Source organism: Anguilla rostrata, chromosome 7 (genome assembly GCF_018555375.3).
Source record: "Anguilla rostrata isolate EN2019 chromosome 7, ASM1855537v3, whole genome shotgun sequence".
NCBI classification, from domain to species: domain Eukaryota; kingdom Metazoa; phylum Chordata; class Actinopteri; order Anguilliformes; family Anguillidae; genus Anguilla; species Anguilla rostrata.
The window spans coordinates 32,489,095-32,509,931 of NC_057939.1; the positions used below are offsets into that span (position 1 = coordinate 32,489,095).

The 20,837-nt window shown below is 40.9% G+C and overlaps 1 protein-coding gene and 1 pseudogene across 4 annotated transcripts in view; one reads left to right on the forward strand and one right to left on the reverse strand.

The window, feature by feature from the left end:
• LOC135258588 (uncharacterized) overlaps positions 1-20,837 on the reverse strand; it is a 179,126-nt pseudogene that overhangs the window by 107,121 nt on the left and 51,168 nt on the right.
• rnf4 (ring finger protein 4) overlaps positions 1-20,837 on the forward strand; it is a 63,307-nt gene that overhangs the window by 28,891 nt on the left and 13,579 nt on the right. For 3 of the 4 annotated variants that reach the window (XM_064341986.1, XM_064341990.1, XM_064341989.1), the window contains 4 exons: positions 8,169-8,245; positions 8,358-8,370; positions 8,625-8,748; positions 16,519-16,570. In XM_064341986.1, coding sequence (XP_064198056.1) covers positions 8,169-8,245; positions 8,358-8,370; positions 8,625-8,748; positions 16,519-16,570 — 266 coding nt within the window. The remainder of the gene's footprint in view (positions 1-8,168; positions 8,246-8,357; positions 8,371-8,624; positions 8,749-16,518; positions 16,571-20,837) is intronic. The other variant, XM_064341987.1, reaches the window with a different exon arrangement.

Below are 20,837 nucleotides of genomic sequence, written 5' to 3' on the forward strand. Positions count from 1 at the left end.
ACAATTTTGGTATCGTGACAACACTAGTATGACGCCTTTTTTAGTTGCGGCGCAGAAACACTGCAGCTGCGCACACACGCCGGACCATCAAAGTGTTACGACATGCCATCTAAGTGTTACGACCAGAGACTGTAAAAAATATGGACACAGCTACTGTGACGTCACCCATTGACTCTCCGTGGGTCTCTAAAACATGTTTTGAAGCTCAATGGCGGGCGCGGCCATTTTCTCGATTTGGAGCCAAAACCATAGAGTTAAGCGGTCTTGTGATTTTTACAATTTGATTGACAGTCCGGTGCGGAAAAGCCCCTCAACCTGAACGAGGCTAGCTGACTGTCTGCCGTTATGTTTTAAAATATATTATCAGATGTTTACGGGGTTTAATTTCCATCCGCGACTGTACTGTGTCATGTAATCACGTTATATGTATGACATTAATAATACAATTATGTTCAGTTATCTTCAATTTATGTTTCTCAGCAAAACGAATATGCTTAGCTAGCATATCAGCTTGCCAGTGAGCTAGGTAGGCTGTCCGTGGTTAGCTCACGCGTTAGCAATATGAACCACAGGGATAGAACATTGACTACACTGATGGTCAATCAATCGGAGATGTGTAGGCTACTGGTGATTTGACTAGGCACATTTTCCTATAACTGTCTGGTAGATCTGCTGTTAACCGAGCAAGTTATCGTCGTAGGTTTTCGCCAGTCAGATAATGAGCCTGCTACTACTAGCTACTCCATCGCCGTTTGTGGTGTTCACTTGCTGGGTGACGCTAGCTGACCGATCGTTCGCAAATCACTTTCTACCGAACAAAAATTAACACTCAGCGGTGATTAACAAATCTACCAGGTATTTTAATAACTGATCTGCAGGCGTGTAAATATGACAACGCACTTTGTACAGCAAGTTTTCCACCTGGTGCATGAAGACAAAAATAATGTAGCCTACGTTGAATTTCTAATTATTATTAGGCTATTATTTTTTTCTTGTAAATCATCAAAACCAATGGAGAAAAGCCAATATACTCAAGGAGCCCCCAGAACCGATTCTGAGAACCACTGTCTTAAATGCCTAGCTTGTCGGTCTCTTAAATGCTAAAAACATGTTCCTTTCTAAATGCCAAGATGGTTAATTTCGTTAAATTCTGTGTGTGTGATTTCATCGTGTGTTGTATATTCAGCAAATGAACCTTGAAACTCTTAATTCGCTTCGTGAAACTGAAAAAGTGTTTATCCCAAAATCGGGATTATAGTAGTTTTGTCACATGCGTGAAGCATGGCCCAGGTAGACATTTACGGAATGTACACGACTGACAAGCCGCCAAACACGTTTGACAGATTGAATGTTTGCCGGTTAAGGTTAGCTAGCTAGTCAAATGGCTTGGTAGCCGAAGTTGCGAACTGTTTTAGCACAGGCTACTACTGGACTACCAAATATAGCAAGCTGATTACGCTTTCTGCCAAGTAATTATTTGGTTAAGTAGGCTAAAGGAAATAGTAAAAATGACTCGGATACCGAAAAACTTAAGAGGAGGATTATTTTATGGTCGTCTAGAGCAGCTGTAAATAGCACACGCCATAATGAAATCACCACGAAATCGGATGCCTGCATTTTCAGACTTAGCACAGGCGGACCGTAGCCGGAGCCGCAATTGCAAGGCCAAGAAGCGCCACCGCCCACCCCAGTGACCATAGACTGTAGCCCCTACTGTAGCTGAGTCCTCCGCAGTAATCCGGAAGTGACGCAAGCTGTACCTCATTGGTCCAGAACAAATATTGGCACTGTGCCCAAATGACGCAATAAATCATGAAATCGACCCATGGACAGTCATAAGACCAATAAAATACACCTATTATGACTATTTGTTCTTTTGAGAAAAAATTATTGACTTTGTATTTTGATCGCATTTGTACCGTAGACTTACATAGAAACCGGATATGAAAACACCTATACTGGAGCCATCCGTAGTGGCGCTAGTGAGCAACCAGGAACTACAACACCAGGAAATGAGCTTCAAAAACGAAGTCTGGTTTTGGCCGCTTGGTTACGACATAGTACAGGCCTTGACGAGAAGCGGCCAGGACACATCCATGGCGACGCAACTAAGTCATCCGGCAGCGTCTCTTAGCACAAAATTGGCCATAAGTCATCAATATTTCATACGATCATCATGATATTCAGTAGATATGTTGGGTGAAGGCATATGATCATGAGGACAAAGCCTTTTTAAAATCGCTCCATAGGGGGCGCGATGCTGCCAATGCTTGGACCCCTCCCAACGCCGCTTGCGGCTTTAATATATTGGTATTATATTACCCTGCTTCCTGTCCTCTGGGATTTCTCCAGTTTTTTAAGACTGTCTAAAAATACCTGCCTGTGGTTTAAAGATGATCTCACCTAACTCCATGAGCACCCTTGGGTATGTGCCATCAGGACCTGCTGCTTTATTTGTCTTTAGTTTATCAATATCCCCAAAGACATTCTGAGTACTGAATATGCGTTCCAGTAACCTCATCTGTAGTAAAAATCAAAGTAACTACAGTTGAGGCCAAACATTTACAATACACCTAGGCTAAAGACAACTCAATTTTTCACAACTCCAGAGTATCTACTTTATTTCCATAAGAAGTCATTTCAAAGTAATAGCTAAGAGGCAGATTTATTTCAGCTTTTACGTACTATATCATATTTTCAGTGGGTCAGAAGTTTGCATGCACTCTTAGTATTTGGGGGCATTGCCTTTTAATTGCTTAACTTGAATCAAACGCTTGGGGGAGCCTTCCACAAGCTTCTCACAATACTTTGCCGGAATGTTTTCCCATTGCTCCAGACAGAACTGGTGTAACAGTCAGCTTTGTGGGCCTCCTTGATAGGATGCGCCTTTTCAGTTCAGTCCCTAAATTTTCTATGGGATTCAGGTCAGGGCTTTGTGATGGCCACTCCAAAATGGCTTTGTTGTCTTTAAGCCATTTTGTTACAACTTTGGAGGTTTGCTTAGGATCATTGTCCTGCAACCAAGTTTTAACTTTCTAGCTGATGTCTTGAGGTGTTGCTTCAGTATTTCTAGATAATCCTCCTTCCTCATGATGCCATCTATTTTCTGAAGTGCACTAGTTCCTTTTCCAGCAATACACCCCCACAACATGATGCTGCCACCCCCATGCTTCACAGTTGGGATGGTGTTCTTCGGGTTAAAAGTCTCACCCTTTTTCCTGCATACATTGCGCTGATCATTATGGCCAAACAGTTCAATTTTTGTTTCATCTGACCAGAGAACAATCCGTTTTAATCACCAAGTAGTCTACACTTAACAAAGAAGATACACCTGTCTGTTATCTACTGTGTTAGCTTTCAGAATAACCAGCAAAAACAAAACCTGCACTTCAATTTTGTTTACAATATACGCATTATATTTGCCATGAATACGAGTGTGGAGAAAGAAGTGCATGTAGTCGCAAATGTTGATTAAAAATGTGCACAATTTCGTACTGCAAATTAAAATAAATGTAAGGCTATAAGGCCTAGGCTACTCGCTAAAACTGCCTATTTGGGGAGAGCTGGTTATATATGACAGTATTGAGTAGCCTATATTGTGGATTAATTGTATTGATACTCAAGGAAAATTGGGAAGATTCCATCACTGCTTAGTGATTAAAACTGATTTTTCTAAATCGCATTTATCATTTAATCTCCCTAACACAATGCGAAGAAGCTGTGTCCCTTTCCAATTGATTAGTCAGATGTTTGCATGCTTGTTAATCACTGAAAATGAATGAAAACAGTTTGAGATCAATGATTAGTTTAAAGGAAAGTTTTGCGCCTCACCAGTTTAAGAAAGATGGATAAAGGACGAAGAAAGTGAGGACAAGAGGGTGACCGATTATTTTTGTGGGTAAAAAGAATTCTCAGCATTAATGACACTCAATAAAATTGAAATATTATGTAAAAGCTTGCATCAGTAGTATACATTCTTTTTAAAATATTGTTTTCCTTAATTACAATTATGTGCACAATACATTAAAGATACAACTATTTTGAGCTGAGACATTCATTGGTTTGTTTTTTCTTTTTTCACCCATCACCCACCAGATTTCAGGGTCCACCCACCTCCCAAATCCCAATTTAACCCCTAGATGTAGGACTCTCTTAATGGTGGATGTAGATACTTTGGCACCTGCTGCCTCCAACTCCTTCACCAGTTCTTTTTTTGTTGTCTTGGGGTTCAGTTGAATCTTTCAAACCAAACTTTGTTCAGCCCTGGGAGTTAATTAGTGCCTCCTTCCTGAACGATGCAGTGTCTGTGTGTTCCCAAGATTTTTACAGATGCTCGTGGTAACTTCAGTTGTTTGGAAATTGTTTCTAAGGAGGAACCAGACTTGTGGAGGTTCACAATTTTTTTTCTGAAGTCTTTGCTGAATTGCTTGGTTTTTCCCATGGTACCAAGGGCGAAAAGGCAGTGGCTCTAAAGGTAGGTCCTTATATATAGCCACAGGTGCCAATTATCTGCCACTTAACTCCTAATGAAGACATTTGGCCAATCAGAAGCTTCTCAAAAGTCATTACATCAATTTCTGGAATCTTCCAGACTGTTTATAGAGACTGTCAACTTGGTGTATGTAAACTTTCGACCCACTGGATTTATGATTTTACTTTCCGCAGTTCTTTTTTAACCTTAGTTTATTACAATATTCAGCCTTCTTACTCTCAGTGCTGTTGTAACTATAAAACTATAACAGTTAGTTTTTATATATGTTGGCAAATTAATAGGGGCTTCTTTTATTAAATCCTATTTTTTATTGTTAAATTCTGGCCTTAAAGGAGGCCCTGTTAATTTGCCAAAATATATCAAAACTAACTGCAGAATGATCACTTGTCCCAAGTGGCTCAGTTATCTCTACGCTGCAAATTCTGTCAGGATCCAGAATTGATTTTCCTCTTGTAGGTTGACTGACATAGTAGCCCAAAAAATGTTATTTATAACATGTAAAAATTATACCACACTTTTTCCTTGTCCTGTCATCAATTCCCAGTTAATTGCAGGTTAATTGAAGTCACCCGTAATAATAGTCTCACCTTCCTGACAAGCCTGTTTTATGTTTCCATTGAGCATTGAAGTCACATTACTGTGTGAAGCTGGCGGCCAGTAACGCACGCCGATATTAAGGTCCTTTTCATATTCTCCTAATGAGCTTAATCCAGATATCCTCGCTCAGTGTGACTTGGTCAATTTCTGGAATTACATGCATATTAAGATTTATTTTGCATAGAGAGCTACACCCCCACCTCTCTTACTGGATCTATCATAAGACCTGATATAGAGTTTGTTTTGATTTGTTAGTCGATTCCACCAGGTTTGACTATTGATTGACCTATCAACAAATTCTCCAATTTAATTAATTGTCGTTTTCAATAATAACCATTAAATGAAATCACGTAAAATATTTTTAATATGTTGGTTGCATGAAGGTTCTAGTATGCAGTACCACTTGTATTGAGAATTCAAAGTGCTGAACGTTTTAACAAGGGCATTAATGGTTGGAACCTCTGGATTCAGAAAACAACATTTTTAGTTAATCCTTACTTCCCTGATATATTGGAGGTTCTACCGAGAGAGGTTGTTCTATGGCACAGTAATTTGTGCTATTGAGTAAACTGTGGTAAATCCTAAGACTGTTTCAGAGTTTTCTCTATCAATGGACTTTAGATTAATTGGATTATTGTGATGTCTCTGTTCTTCTCCTTGCCTCTGTGTCGCCGTTCTTCTCCTTGCCTCTGTCCCTCGCCACTTTTGACCTGCCAGCATGCTTGGGCCAGTTGTGGCTGGATCAACAATGGCTGGACATGATCATCATCATGAATTTCATCACTTGACAACACTGTGGCCAAAACTTGCCAGGAGGCTTAATGCTATGGAAAAGCTGGATGAGGAGGCATTCTACGACCTGCAGACTGAGCATTTGGATTATCTGATTATCTATCCCCAGATGATGGTGGACTGAGCATTCGGTGAAACTAGGAATGAAATCATATTTTGAAAAAAGACAATATTTACTTTATCTTTGTCAGGCAAAGCAGGCACAGGTTGAGGTAAACCAGATGTGAAGACTGGTTTGAGCAAAACATCACTAAGTTTCAAGCTACTGCCAAAGCAGTACAAATAGTGCATGAAGTCCCAGTGGATAACTCTGGTCTTACCACAACTCAGGAACTCCACTCCCCCCCCCCCCTCCAGGGACAGCTTTGTGAGCTTCATCACACCACCCCTCGCAGAGGATGCTACCTCACCCACTGTGGACTGTTCTTCTCCCCTTTATGGATCCAGGGAACTTCTCACAGCTGCGCAGGCAGAAGTGGTATGCTCTGTAGAGTTTGTCACATTAGTCCTTGCAGAGAATGCTGCACCACCCACTGTGAATTCTCCTTCTCTCCTTGATGGATCCAAGGAAGCTCTGGCAACTGCGTAAGCAGAAGTGGTGTGCTCTGTAGAGTTTGTCACATTAGTCCTTGCAGAGAATTCTGCACCACCCACTCTGGGCTCCCCTTCTCCCCTTTTTGAATCCAGGGAACCTCCAGCAGCTGTGCATCAGCTCCCACAGAGAATGTTACACCATCCCCCGTGGGCACTACCGCTGACAACACCCATCCTCCCACCATGTCTGTAAAGCCACACAGTAGGGCCCGTACTGACAGTGAGGGTTCCAATGGAAGACATATGCCTCTGTTAGAGCTTCAAAGGGACCCCATTGGAAACAGACCAGGAAGCCAACCCCCGGCTGTTTTATAACCCTATCACTGTCTCTGACAGAGTTTTGTTGTGCTCTCCAAAGCAAGAGGATTAGAACCCAGTTGGGACACCAGCCTCCCACACCCTGGTCTCTGCAGCCTCGGGTTATCACACCTCTAAGGTTCACACACAGACGTCGTCCAGGAACGGTATGAAAGCCTCTTCCCGATATGTGAAGTGGTGGGACAGTGATGAACAAGGATGCCTACGAAGGATCGTCACCCCATCTGCTCAGAAAGGACGCAATTACTGGAAAAGGCCCATGCTAGAAATAATGGGAATGGAGACAGGCATAGTTAATGAGGATCCACTTATGGAAGAAGCATGATGGAAGGATGTCTCCTGTCATCTTTCAGGTTTGCAGAACTGTTCTCTACTGCCAAAGTACTGCCAGTAAAGTAATGTCCTTGGAAATAAAACTGGCAGCTTCCCCCCACATCCTTATCACCACCTTAAAACATGGAACCATGTGTGGCAAGAAATCCCTTTCCCACAGTATAGGTGCCCTCCAAGGTTGTTTGTGCCTACCAATGGACATATCTGCCCTGTGCATGGGTTTAATTGGACTGGCAATCCTGTCCATTGTAAACTCAGTTGAGAAAGTTCCCCTAAATGGACTGATTGTACTTACCACGTTAATTATTCTCTGTTCACCTGTTCCTGTGGGTGAGAAGGCCTAAATGTCAAACTACCACAGTCCTCTCCTGCCATTCTCTGAATGACACCTACAGAGGCAAGTGCCATTGGAGCTGGCCTAAATGACTACTGTCTGCAATCCCACCTGACTAGACCCCGGCTATAGGAGCCAAAGAAGATTCTGATAGGGAATAGGTCTCTTCACCCCCTCTGCAATTAAGAGATTCCCACCACAATTTTCCACCTCTGGGTCGTCCGCCTTCCAGTTACAGGAGACAGAGCCCCTGCACACAGTATGGACACTGTTGGCACTGTTGGACACTGAACATTTTAACAAGGGCATTGACAGTTGGAACTGCTGGATTCGGAAAACAAAACTATTTTTAATTCATCCTCACTTTCCGGACAATAGCATTATTTTTTTTTTGAGGTGAACTGCCCCTTTAATTTATGATCATCAGTCTGGCCTGTTCAATTGCCAAGATGGACCTCAACCTATTTTTTAAAGAATAGGTTGCTAGACTCACCCATTTATTCCTTTTTTTATTTCGGTGTATATTGACTGAGGTTTTAGAAACTATACATGACTAATCATATAGCCTAATTTTCTTTGCATGCAACATAGTTTTTTGCATGAGCAGTTATAAGTTTTACCACTATGACCAGCTGTGAGTCATTTGTTTACCACTCTTACTGGATGTCTCTTGTGTGTAATCTGTTGGTCCCTGTTCTCTGTGACTAGGTGAGGATGTGGTGGACCTGACGTGTGAGGCTTCAGAGGCTGCTGTGGTCGACCTCACTAACAATGACTCTGTGGTGGTGAGTTCAAGCCCTTTCTCCCTTTGCGTATATTCTTTAAATGTTGCGTACATGGACACATTCTCTATAAGCTTGCCTAACCACATCTTTCTGTTTTCCATACTCTGTCTAGCTTGTTGATGAAGGTAAGCTATTGGTCCTCTCCTGTATTGCAAAAGCCACTACAAATCTACAAATCCCATTGGGGGGGCGGGGCAGGGGGAGAGACACAAATCCACTATTCTACATGAAGCTTGGCCATATCCATGCCATATGATTCTGCTTTATACAAATGTCAATATACAGGAGATAACTGCAATGTTCAGAAAAGCCGGGGGTGATTTAACCGCCCCACAGTGAACTGCTTGTGTATTTGTCTGTTCCAAACTGTCTGCCTCAGGTCCTCAGGTCAGGCATGGGGAAAGCTGTGAGAGCTACATTCTAAGCAGTGATGAGGAGGAAGAGGTGAATGTCAGCAGCAGTACATCTTTCCTGTCTTCACTGGAGGCTAACAGCGCAGAGAGGTTGGCCTGTCCTTTGTCTGGGACTAAAAAACAATAATGAATCACTTGCATGATAATGTCTGTGTTAAACAAAATGGATTTAACAGACAACTAAACAGAGCTTGAAACGGCCCCAAAACTTTCATCCTGACCCTATGTGATCACACATTCTTTTCAGCCCGAGCCCCACCAGAGCCCGCATGCAGAATTTTCAAAGCTTGAGCCAGTTGGTGTGTCAGTAGAGTAGACGCCCCTTGGTTTGAGGTATCATCCATGTTTTGTTTGGAAAAGATGTATTTCATGTCTGGGTATGAACAGTGGATGGTGCACAGGGGAAGGCTAATGCTGTGTACTGTCATAATGTTTGATGTTCCTGTTTTACAGCTACCATACTGGCAGGGTATCGCTACAATTAGCAAGTTTGTTTATATGTATGACTTTGGGCTTGTTTGTTTTGTAAAGTTGCTTTCAAAAATGGTTCAGTGATGCTTCACAATAATTGTACTTGTGCAATGCTACCAGCTGTTTGAATACTAGTAGCCTAGTTCTGCCCACATAACAGAGAAATGGGAAAAAGGTGCTGGTCTCCCACGAACATCAGGGCTTTCTTGTGTTGTAAGCACTTTTCCAAATTATCTGGCTATTACTTGAGGATTTATGAGTCTAGAGAGCTATTAAGTCTATATATAAGTTTATATATTTGTTTGTGGGTTTGGCAGATAAAAATGATAAATTAGGGGCTGCTGGATGGTTTACGTAACATAACATAATGACGAGAACAGGCCATTCAGCCCAGTAATGCTTGCAATTATCCTGACTAAATTAGTGCTCTGATTACCTACAGACTAGATAGTATCTAACACTCAGTGCGTTTACATGCCCAGTGGAAATCGCTATGTTAATAGCTCAATTTGGCCAAAGATGAGATTTAATTGGATTATTGTCGTTGTCCAAATATACATGACTTGAAAAGAATCGAATTATTGACGGAGGTGTGTCTGACTACGGACTCTTATAAATCCTGGTTCCTCCAATTTTGTCACAACTTTTTTGAATAGTTCGTCATTCCGCGTTTTACTTCCATCCATGTATTTTAGGATATTTAACTCCTTTAGTTGCGATAGCATGAAGTTGGTCTCCTCGTCCATCCAGAAATGTGTTTTTTTCGCCATGATACTAGGGAGGGCAAAACGGAGCTTTAGAATGTCGCCAGCAGTGTATGCACGTGAGCTCGACAACGCATTTCTCACAGAAAAGGTTGTTTGTCACCTTTTTTTTAAAGTTCATTACAGTGGTGATAGCACTGACAATAATTAAGTGGTACTGTGCTGTTAGCCTTTATTGATCGCCGTACGAAGTTAATGTGAAGTAGCTAGCACAATGGGACAGCACTAACCCATACAAATGTACTTTGAATGGTAGCCTACTTGCTCAATCGAACGGTAAATGTGAAAAAACATTCGATTATAGTCAGCAGCACTGAAATTTTCTGTCACACCCTCAATAAATGGCAAAAGTCCCAGTAGAAGATTGAATTAAATCTTTTAAAGTTATATATTTTCTGAAACGTTGTCGATTCCGCTTGGCCACAGTAGTTGCTATGTAAATTACGGAACATGCGCAGAACACCTTGTCCAATTTTATCTGCAGGACCGTGATGTTGCCTTGATGTGCTCCTTGAGGTCCAGTTGGTCATCTAGGACAACCCCCAAGCTCTTAGCAGAGTGAGAGGCAGTCACTGTGGTGCCATCAACCATGATTGAGAGCTCGCGTAGTAAGGAGGTCTTGTATGGGAAGAAGAGCAGCTCAGTTTTGTTGAGGTTGAGCTTCAGGTGGTGGCTGGCCATCCAGGTGGAGATGTCAGCCACCCAGGCAGGAAAATATCTTATCATCGACCTGTGAGGCCGAGGGGGGGAAAGAAAAGAAGAGTTGCATGTCATCTGCATAACAATGATAGGAGAAGCCATGTGAATTAATAACTGAACCAAGAGATTTGGTTCAGTTATTACATATTCACTCTTTGGTAGCAGTAAAAGAAAAAACTGCATCTGATGAAATGTCATCAATGATTTTTGTAATTTCCTGGAAAAAATATTATTGAGGACTTCTGTGCATGGTGAAGTCATATGTTTGCTGATAGACCTAGCTGACATCGTTTTCTGGAGTAAAACAGAAGAGGAGGGAACTACAACATTGATTTACTGTCTCTGTCTCTATCTACTGAACAAACATAACATTTCATCATCACTGTGTGAGTATTACTGCTCAAAATATTTTGGTTATATATGTTATTTTTGAAATTGAGTGCCTTTAAATAGTTTAGTGGTATTTAATAATGAGGATATTTCACACTGTAATGTAAGCGTCCATTGGTAGTTTAGTAGTTTTTGTGATGCATGTAACAGTGATGACATTAGTATTGTAAATGGTACAAATGTCTTGCTTGATTTAAGCCATTTTTCAAGTCTCTGTGGAGTTATAAAGCTTTAAATAGGGTATCCCCTAAATGGGCAAGGATTTGCCAGATTTGGCATGTGTTCTAAGGGGTTAAAAATGATGACACCTAACTCTTTGAGTACTCTTGGGTATATGCTAGACTATTGGTAACCTCTTCTCTAGTAAAACTCTCAACAAATTAACTATCTTTATTCTTACAACCCCGATTTCAAAAATGTTGGGATGATAAATGAAATGCAAATAAAAACAGAAAGCAGTAGTTTGTAAATTTACTTTGACTTGTATTCACACAAAAACAGTATAAAGACAAGGTATTCCAAGGCTCCAGAGTACGACCATTTTGGTCGCACATGCGACCAACAATCTGTCAAGTGCAACTAAACATTTTCATTGGTCGCACCGGTGCGCCTGACATTTAGCAGGTCTGTCTGTGTGTGTGTATGTGTGTAGCGTTATTTTTTTTCCCCCATCCGCATTCTGCGAAGACACGCTACCTACTATGCCTCTGATTGGCTCTCACCCTGATATTCTTTTTCACTGAATGCGGGTGGGGGGAAAAAAAGCTTGTGTGTATTAGTACGGAAGCCGAGAGCGGCCTTGTATGCATATTTATTTTTTTTATCCAATTTTCTCGAAATCACAAATTATTTTGTTTTCTCGAGAAAACAAATAATGATTTCCACTAGATCACAACATAATTGTGTCATTTCGACTTGAGACTGGCTTGAGGCAACCGTAAACCAAGGCCATGTCGGAGGAAGGAAGTTGGGTAAAGTTGGAAATATATTCACAGATTCAAACTTCCCGGATCAATAACTCATAAGCGAAACATTGTTAAAACACAAACGACACCTCTTTAGTACCGTAGTAAAGTAGACAACGAGCTACGACCTAATTTTAGCCAAAACGAGCCATCCTCCGAGCTGGACAAATAACATTGGTCTCTATGTACAGCCGGCTGTGAGACGAGTGCGCAGGGGCCGTCTAAAAAGTGCAACACCGAAAAGAAGTACTACAGAAATATTCAGTAACTTCACTCTTATACATTGTAGCGTCCCCAAAATCACCTCACACATCAATGGTCTCCTGTTGGTTATACTACAACACTTAGTTTGTAAAAATGTGCTTTTACATAATTTTGGGGAATTTTTATTGGGAAAATTATTCAATAACTTCACTCTTATGACAGTGTAGTACCATCATATTCAGTTCAACCTCCGGGAGCAGTGCACACTTTTGTTTGAGTTATTTGAGTTTGATTTATTTATTTGAGTTTGTCAAGCACTTTAAACATCAGCACTTTTTAAGTTTATTTTTTAAACAATTGAGGTTATTGCGATTTCTTGTTTATGTTGTGATTTAAATAAAGAAAAAAAACATTTATCTGCACCTTTATTCCTGTTTACAAGCAGTTACATAATGTGTTAAGACATTACCAATGTGTATGGGAACTGACAAAAAAGGTAACGCTTAAAATGTATTATTGCGGCGCCAAAAGGCGCGGTGAAAAATTTTGGGTGCACCTAAATTATGTGCTGGTGCACCTAAATGGAAAAAGTTAGGCGTATCAGTGCAACCAATATAAAAAGTTAGTCTGGAGCCCTGTATTTCATGTTTTACCTAATAAACTTCATGGTTTTTTGAAGATTTACGTTTATTATGAAATGTATGCCTGCAACACGCTCCAAAAAAGTTGAGACAGTCGAGTGTTTACCACTGTGTAACATCACCATTTCTTCTAATAACACTTAAGAGTTTGGGCACTGAAGACACCAGTTGGTTAAGTTTAGCAAGCGGGATTTTCCCCCATTTTTCCACTATGCAGGTCTTCAGCCTCACAATTGTACATTGGAATTTTTTTCGCTTCATAATGCACCACACATTCTCAATCGGAGACAGGTCAGGACTGCAAGCAGGCCAATCTAGCACCCGCACTCTGCTTATGCAGCCATGCACTTGTAATCTGGGCAGAATGTGGTTTGGCATTGTCCTGCTGAAAAATGCAGGGACATCCCTGGAGATTACGGGATTACAAGTCTGGATGGCAGCATATATTGCTCCAAAATTTGTACATATCTTTCTGCATTAATGGTGCCCGCACAGATGTGCAAGTTACCCATGCCACGGGCACTGACACACCCCCCATACCAGGCTTTTGGACCGGACGCAGCTTGGATGGTCCTTTTCCTCTTTGGCCCGGAGAACACAACGGCTGTTCTGTCCAAAAACTATTTGAAATGTTGACTCGCCGGACCATAAAACATGCTTCCACTGTGCTACTGTCCATCTCAGATGAGACCGAGCCCAGAGAAGTCAGCGGCACTTCTGGATAGCGTTGATGTATGGCTTCTGCTTTGCATTTGCATAGGGCGACATAGCTCAGGAGGTAAGACCGATTGTCTGGCAGTCGGAGGGTTGCCGGTTCAAACCCCGCCCTGGGCGTGTCGAAGTGTCCTTGAGCAAGACACCTAACCCCTAACTGCTCTGGCGAATGAGAGGCATCAATTGTAAAGCGCTTTGGATAAAAGCGCTATATAAATGCAGTCCATTTACCATTTACCATAGTAAAACCTTAACTTGCATCTGTAGATGTAGCGGCAAATGGTGTTGACTGACAAAGGTTTACTGAAGTAATCCCGAGCCCATGTTATGATATCCATTAGAGACGCATGACTACTTTTAAGTAGGGATCGGAGATCACGCGCATTCAGAAGTTGTTTTTGACCTTGCCCTTTACACACCGAGATTTTACCGGATTCCTTTAATCTTTTAATTATATTGTGCACTGTAGAGGGTGAAATGCCCAAAATCCTACTGATTTCTCATTGGGGAACGTTGTTCTCAAAGTGCTGGATTATTCGCTGATGCATCTGTTGGCAAATTGGCGAGTCTTGACCCATCCTTGCTCTTGAAGGACTAGGCCTTTCTTGGAGGCTCCTTTTATATTATAACAGGATTGCCTCACCTGTTTAACATCACCTTGTTGTTTCAAATTGTCACATCGTTATTAGTCCTAAATTGCCCCTGTCCAAACTTTTTTGGAATGTGTTGCAGGCATAAATTTCATAATAAACGTATATCGTCAAAAAACAATGAAGTTAAGTAAAACATGAAATACCTTGTCTATATAGTGTTTTTGTTTGAATACATGTCAAAGTAAATTTACAAATTACTGCTTTCTATTTTTATTTGCATTTCATTTACCATCCCAACTTTTTTGGAATTGGGGTTGTAGAATGCACTGCTTCTTCTTCCTTTGTGATGCACCTCATACCCTCTTTGACTTCCTTTTCCTACTACAGTATTGAAAGAAATGTTTTAGATTACTTTTTGCATCTTGGGCAATTTGCCTTTCAAAGAGCCTCTTGGCTTCTCTTTTTTTTTAAACCTTAGAACATATTACCATATTCAGCCTTATTGCTTTCAGTGCTGTCATTTTTATACATCTTATACAGTTTTTTTGCCATCAAACTGTCCCGTATGGCTTTGTTCATCCACTGGGGAGACCGCTTCTTCAATGGACTTTTCCTTACCTTTGGGATAAATTACATCATGTGCCTCTAGAATAACCCTTTTGAACCTGTCCCACTTTTCATTCTTGCAGTTAAGAAGTTGTACCCTATCATATTACTTACATTGTCTTGCATCTTGTCGACATTGGCTTGTCTAAAATAAAAAATTCTGGCCATAGAGGAGGCCTTGTTAATTTGCTATAATACATCAAATCTAACTGCAGAATAATTGCTAGGAAAGTGGCTCAATTACCTCTGTTACAAGTCCGGATCATTACATAGCACCAGATCCAGAATTGATTTCCCTCTTGTAGGCTGATTGACATACTATGCCAAAAAAGTTCACTTGTAACATAAAAAACGTCTTACTCATTTTTTCCTTGTCCTGTCATCAATTCCAAATTAATATCAAGGTAATTGAAGTCACCCATAATAATAGTTTCGCATTACTGACAAGCTTGTTTTATGTTTCCAAGTTTACAAGTTCACACTACTTGTCTGAACCTGGCGGCCGGTAACACACGCCTACCATAAGGCCCTTTTTATGTTCCCCTGTGAGCTTTACCCAAATATCCTCTCTAGGCATGTGCTGGTCAATTTCTGGAATTTTCTGCACATGTAAACTTTCTTTTACATAGGGAGCTACTCCCCCACCTCTCTTACTGGATCTATCCTTCAAAATAAGTTTGTACCCCTCTATATTATATTCATCCCCATCCTCCTCCCCAAGCCATGTCTCTGTAATCCCATCTATGGCATAACCCCCACTATTCATAGCAGTCTCACATTCCAAAAATTTACTTTTTTATACTTCTAGCATTTAAATAAATATATTTCAGATTATTACCTCTACTCATATATTGTTCCCTCACCCCCTGCCGTCCCACGCCACCATTACTATAACTTTGCTTTACAAAGACTTCATTAGTGGTTCACACTATTATAGGAAGCCCTGACAGCTTCCATCCAGGCAGTCTGCACTTCCCTACTATTTTCACTTCCTGACCTCCCTGCCCCCCATGTTCCTCGTTTAAATAATCATATGCTATCTTCAGACCTGGGTCAAAATACGTATTTGTTTTGGATTCAAATAATTTTGTGTACTCTCTATTGATCTTGCCTGGTGTAATTGAGCCTGCCAATATGACCAGAAGGTGGGGTTTGTACTTTTTGAGAGTATTTCATTGGTTCTAATACAACAAACAATCAGTAAAGCATAGAAAAGTATTTGAATTCAAAACAAATACGTATTTGACCCAGCTCTGGCTACCTTATATTTACACTGGCGCAGTTCAGCAGTACCCCTCAAGTTCAAGTGCAGCCTGTCGCGCTTGTACAGGTCCCAGTGCCCCATAAATCTGTACCCCTTTTTCCTACAGGTGTTCCTCTGCTTGAACGTGGTACCGGTAGTATTCCAGAAAAAACTACTGTGGAGGTTCTGCTCCTAATCTGCCAGTGCTCCACAAATTTGTTCTGCAGAACCTCAAACATACCCTTACCTATGTCATTGGTTTCTACATGAACCATAGCCACTGCATCCCTCCCCACTCTTTGTGAGATTTTCTACCTTGGCACCAGGCAGGCAGCACACCATACGGGATTCCTTTTCCTTTCCTGTTAAGTCACTGTTCTACTTGCATGGTTTGGAATTGAATCGCAACTGTGTCAGTGACAACTAGCCTATAACACGCAGGGCAAAACGTAATTGAAGGTAGTGGTAGGGTTAGCATGGGTTCATTCGGCTTGGATCTGTGTCTCAAAGCTCTTTCTACCTCCGAATGAAACTTAAAGGCTAGTCTTTAAGCCTATCCTCCTTCTGCAGGGCCACTCCAGGAACCATCAGCTGCCCAGTCTGCTTGGACACCTATGGAGAGGTAAGTCCTCTGTGCTGCTGAAGTTCTTTTGTTTGGCAGAGGAAGCTGCAGGTCACATTATTATGAATGCTTATTATGATAATCGCTGCCAAAAATATAGCAGTAATGACAGGCAATTTTTGTTCTTTCATTTATTTTACAAGGTGGAAAACTTTGCGGAGTGTTTTGCTTTTGGGAAAAAATTGATTCATATCAGGTGGTAGGATTACAGCTCAAAATAACTAGTGGTGTTCTATTCTTTATAATTTATTTTTACATTTTTTTTTTTTTACATTATATATTTCAAGGTTTTTAATTAAATTAAAAAAAATAAGTGAGCAAATCTTTTCCCCGTTTTCCACGGCATTTATTAGTGCGGAGCATTTTCTTTTAGGCCTCATACTTGGAGGTATGTGAGTTTATAAAGATGAAGAAACATTCATTTCCTTTACAAAATTACCAGACATTTGGTCATTTTACCAGACACTATTTTTTTTGCACAATATGAAAATGAAAGTTGCAGAATTTCAGGAGTATGTTTTGTGAACATTTTTTTAAAATTTTAAGATGAAATCGATTTTGCAATGTGAAAATTAACAAACAATAGTAATTATATTTTTTGTGTAACAAAGGGCTACCAGCCATTTGCCACGATCATCAAGCTTCCACTTTTCATTAAACCGTAAATTTTTTTCACCCTTGCTTTGTTCTCCTTCGACGGTAGTTTTTTACCCCAGCGATGTGCCACATCTTTTTCAACGGCTGAATGGCATCATCATTTTTGGCTATCATTTTCACAGACACGTATTTAACAATACCGCTCTAGCAGGTGTTAGGACTGGTGAAGAAAGTTAGACTGCCAAAATGTCAAATCAGAGTAGCCTGACAAATGCAAGTATTTGTGGGAGTTGAAGGCTCGTATTCCGAAGCTATGCTGTCTAACCACTTCCATGTATGTTTCATCAGTTTATTTGGCAGCTTGATTTCTGCACGACAATGTGTCTGTTAAATTCCCATTTCCCCGACACCAGAGATGGCAACCTTCAGGAATGAGTGTGTAGTGACAGGTGTCAAAAAGTGTAGTTTGCCATAAAAAAATTGTAGTTTTCACCATACTGATGCAAAGACTGCCAGCAGCCATACCACCATGCACTCTGCTCCTGCCCACTGGCTGAAGCTAAGCAAGTGTGGGCTTGGTTAGTACTTGGATGGGAGACCACCCGGGAATACTGAGTTTCTGCTGGAAGTGGTGTTGGTGGGCCAGCAGGGGGCAATCTTTCCTCTGGTCAAATAAACCCCAATGCCCCAGTGCAGTGACGGGGACACTGTGCTGTAGGAGATGCCGTCTTTCGGATGAGAAGTTAAACCGAGGTTCTGTCTCACTGAGGTCACTAAAGATCCCATGACACTATTCGCAAAGAGGTTCCCCGGTGTCCTGGCTAAAATCCCAGATCTGGCTCTCGCAAAAAAACTTGCCACCTAATCATCCCCTGATTTAATTGGCTAAAAAAAAATGTCCTCTCCCTCCAGTGGAGCTGCTCAGTGGCCAACAATAGAGGATTGTGATTGTACTGGGCAGCTCCCAGGTGTGAATGTGTATGAGTGTGAAGGGTGTTGCAAAAGAGCTGCAAAAGAGCATCCGTGCTCAGCGAACCTACCCTGGGTAAATAGAGGTCAAATAAAAAACATTTAAAAAAGAAAGACTAAATGCTTTAAACCTACTGGCCCAGTAAGCCCTTTTGTTTAATAAGAACACTGACTACCGTACAGATCCATTCTTGAGCTATTAAAAAAAAAACTGAAAATAGTTTTTTTTTATTTTTTATTTTTAATCTCCGCCAGGCGAGAGCCTGGGGGGGATTATGCGTTTGGTTGTTTGTGTGTGTGTTTGTGTTTGGGTATCTGTCCGTAGTTATCTCGCATACTACTGGGCTGATCAGTCTAATACTTGATGTGCATGCTGACAGCAGGCCAAGGACCTATTTTGCAAATATGAATTTGAATCAGGGGTGCCCAGTGCATCAATCGAAGAGGCCATACTGGTATATCACTTATCATTTAACCACTTTGCGCAAAGCCCCTAGTGGTCGGCATGCCAGCGTGCCTAGATTGCTCAATTCAGACATTCTGTGCTCCTGCAACCAAATTGTGTTGAAAACACAAACTCAGTGTTCTAGCTGTATTAGTTGACGATTCAGCACAACTATGCCGAATATGGAGTTTTGCAGTGCCACCATCGTCGCGCTGGTCGTGCATTTACCAAGCACCCCCTCCCTGCAGTCTCATCTGTAACTACCCCCCCCCCCCCCCCACGCATGACACACTGGACAGCACTGTCTATATGGACATACATGAAAACATGCTTTTCCCACTGAAAATTTGTATTCCATCGTAGCAGCAAGATCCAACAATAGCCGAAGGTATGTCAGTACAGCTGTGGAAAATGCTGCTCACTGAACAATAAACAAGAGGAATTTTTCAAAAATGATACCATATCATTCTACTGTCAATATCCGTGACTAAATATGGAATAAATATACACCCTTACCATTGGTTTTATGTGTAGAGATGTCCCTTTCGAGACTGAGTGGTCATATTGTCTTGGACAATCCATTTGTGAAGTATACGCTCATTTGTGATGCCTGGGTACCTTCCAAAATAGCTTTGCATATGTTGTTTATGGTGTTGTCATCCTTTGTAGTACAATCCGGTTTGATCAACAATTAATCGAGCCAATAGGTAACAGAATAAGCTTTCTAACGATGTATGTCTAATTTTACTTTTGGAATAGCATTTTATAGCTCAGCGTAACTGAAAGTTTTATCTTATCATTGCTGCATTACATATTCAGTTTATGGTAGCAATAAAGGACACTGCATCTGGCAAAATTTTATCAATGACTTTCGTCATTTCTTGTAAAATATTAATATTCTTGAGAAATTCTGAGCATGCTAAGGCATATGTTTGCTGATAGACCTAGCTGATATACTGTTTTCTGGGCTACGTTAACTGGGGAATGGCAGCATTCGTTCTGTCTCTGTATCTCTGAACACAGATAAAATGTAATTGTCCAAATGTTAGTGTTACTGCTGAAAATATTTCGGTTTTATACGTTATTTTTGAAATTGAGTGTCTTTAAATAGGTTAGTGGTATTTTATAATGAGGATATTTCACACTGTAACGTCAGCGTTCATTGGTTTGCTAAGTAATGTTTTTGTTATTGCACCGGATGTGACCTCAGCTGGAACATTGCCAAAACGTGGTGGTCAGTTGAATATTGTCTTGATGTCGTCCCATCCCCATACAAGAAAACATTACATACTGTAGAGTACAGAAAAATGTACGAGAGTTAATGATTACACATTCTGGCACTGTACTACATAGTGTGATAATGTTTTTGCATTATGCTTGTTATCTGATATCAATGTTTCACCTTCATAAGGGGCACATGTATATGCTTTATAATGGACAAAAAGGATTTTATAAATTTTGGAGAGATTTTGGATATATGTTTCAGGACCCCAAGGCACTGTCCTAACGGAAAGACTGTAATGCCCACTTGAAACTGATGCAGCAGTGAGTTTCTTGAGTCAAAACAGTTGATTTGTTTTGAAATACATGATTGTTTCGATTTACAGCAATGCAAAATTTAGACATTTTGGACAGATTTGGAGACACTTTCAGTATTTAATTGCGAACTAAAAAAAGAGCAGATTCATTTTTCAAGTTTCTGTGATGCTCACATCTGGAGTTAAAAGCTTTAAATAGGGTACCCCCTAAATGGGCAAGGATTGGCCAGATTTGGCATGTGAGCAAAGGGGCTAAAAAAATTCATTCATTTTAAATAAAAATTGAAATTCTCCCCCTATGGCTTCTGCCTGACATGTGGTCCATCTGCTGTTGTTGGCATCTTTGTTACATTAAGCATGCCCATTCATGATATAGACATGATTGTGCACTCAAAATTTTGTGGAATGGTCATGTAAAGCCGCGTTTCCACCAAAAGTACCCGGAACTTTTAGTCCCAGGAACTACTTTTCAAGGAACTAAAAGGTTCCTTCAGCCCATGGTTGTCTGCGTTTCCACCGCGGTCTAAAGTCCCGCGAAGATTAGGCAAATTAGCCTACTGACGTATGAAAAAGCAACGTTGTCGTCGGTCCATCTGTCCTATGATTTCTTCTGTAACCCCATACTACCACCGAAGTAGCCTTCATTATTTTCTAATAACCGGGACAGCCCGGAGGGGTTTATTCCAACGGGTTACCAACAATGACTGTATATGGTTAC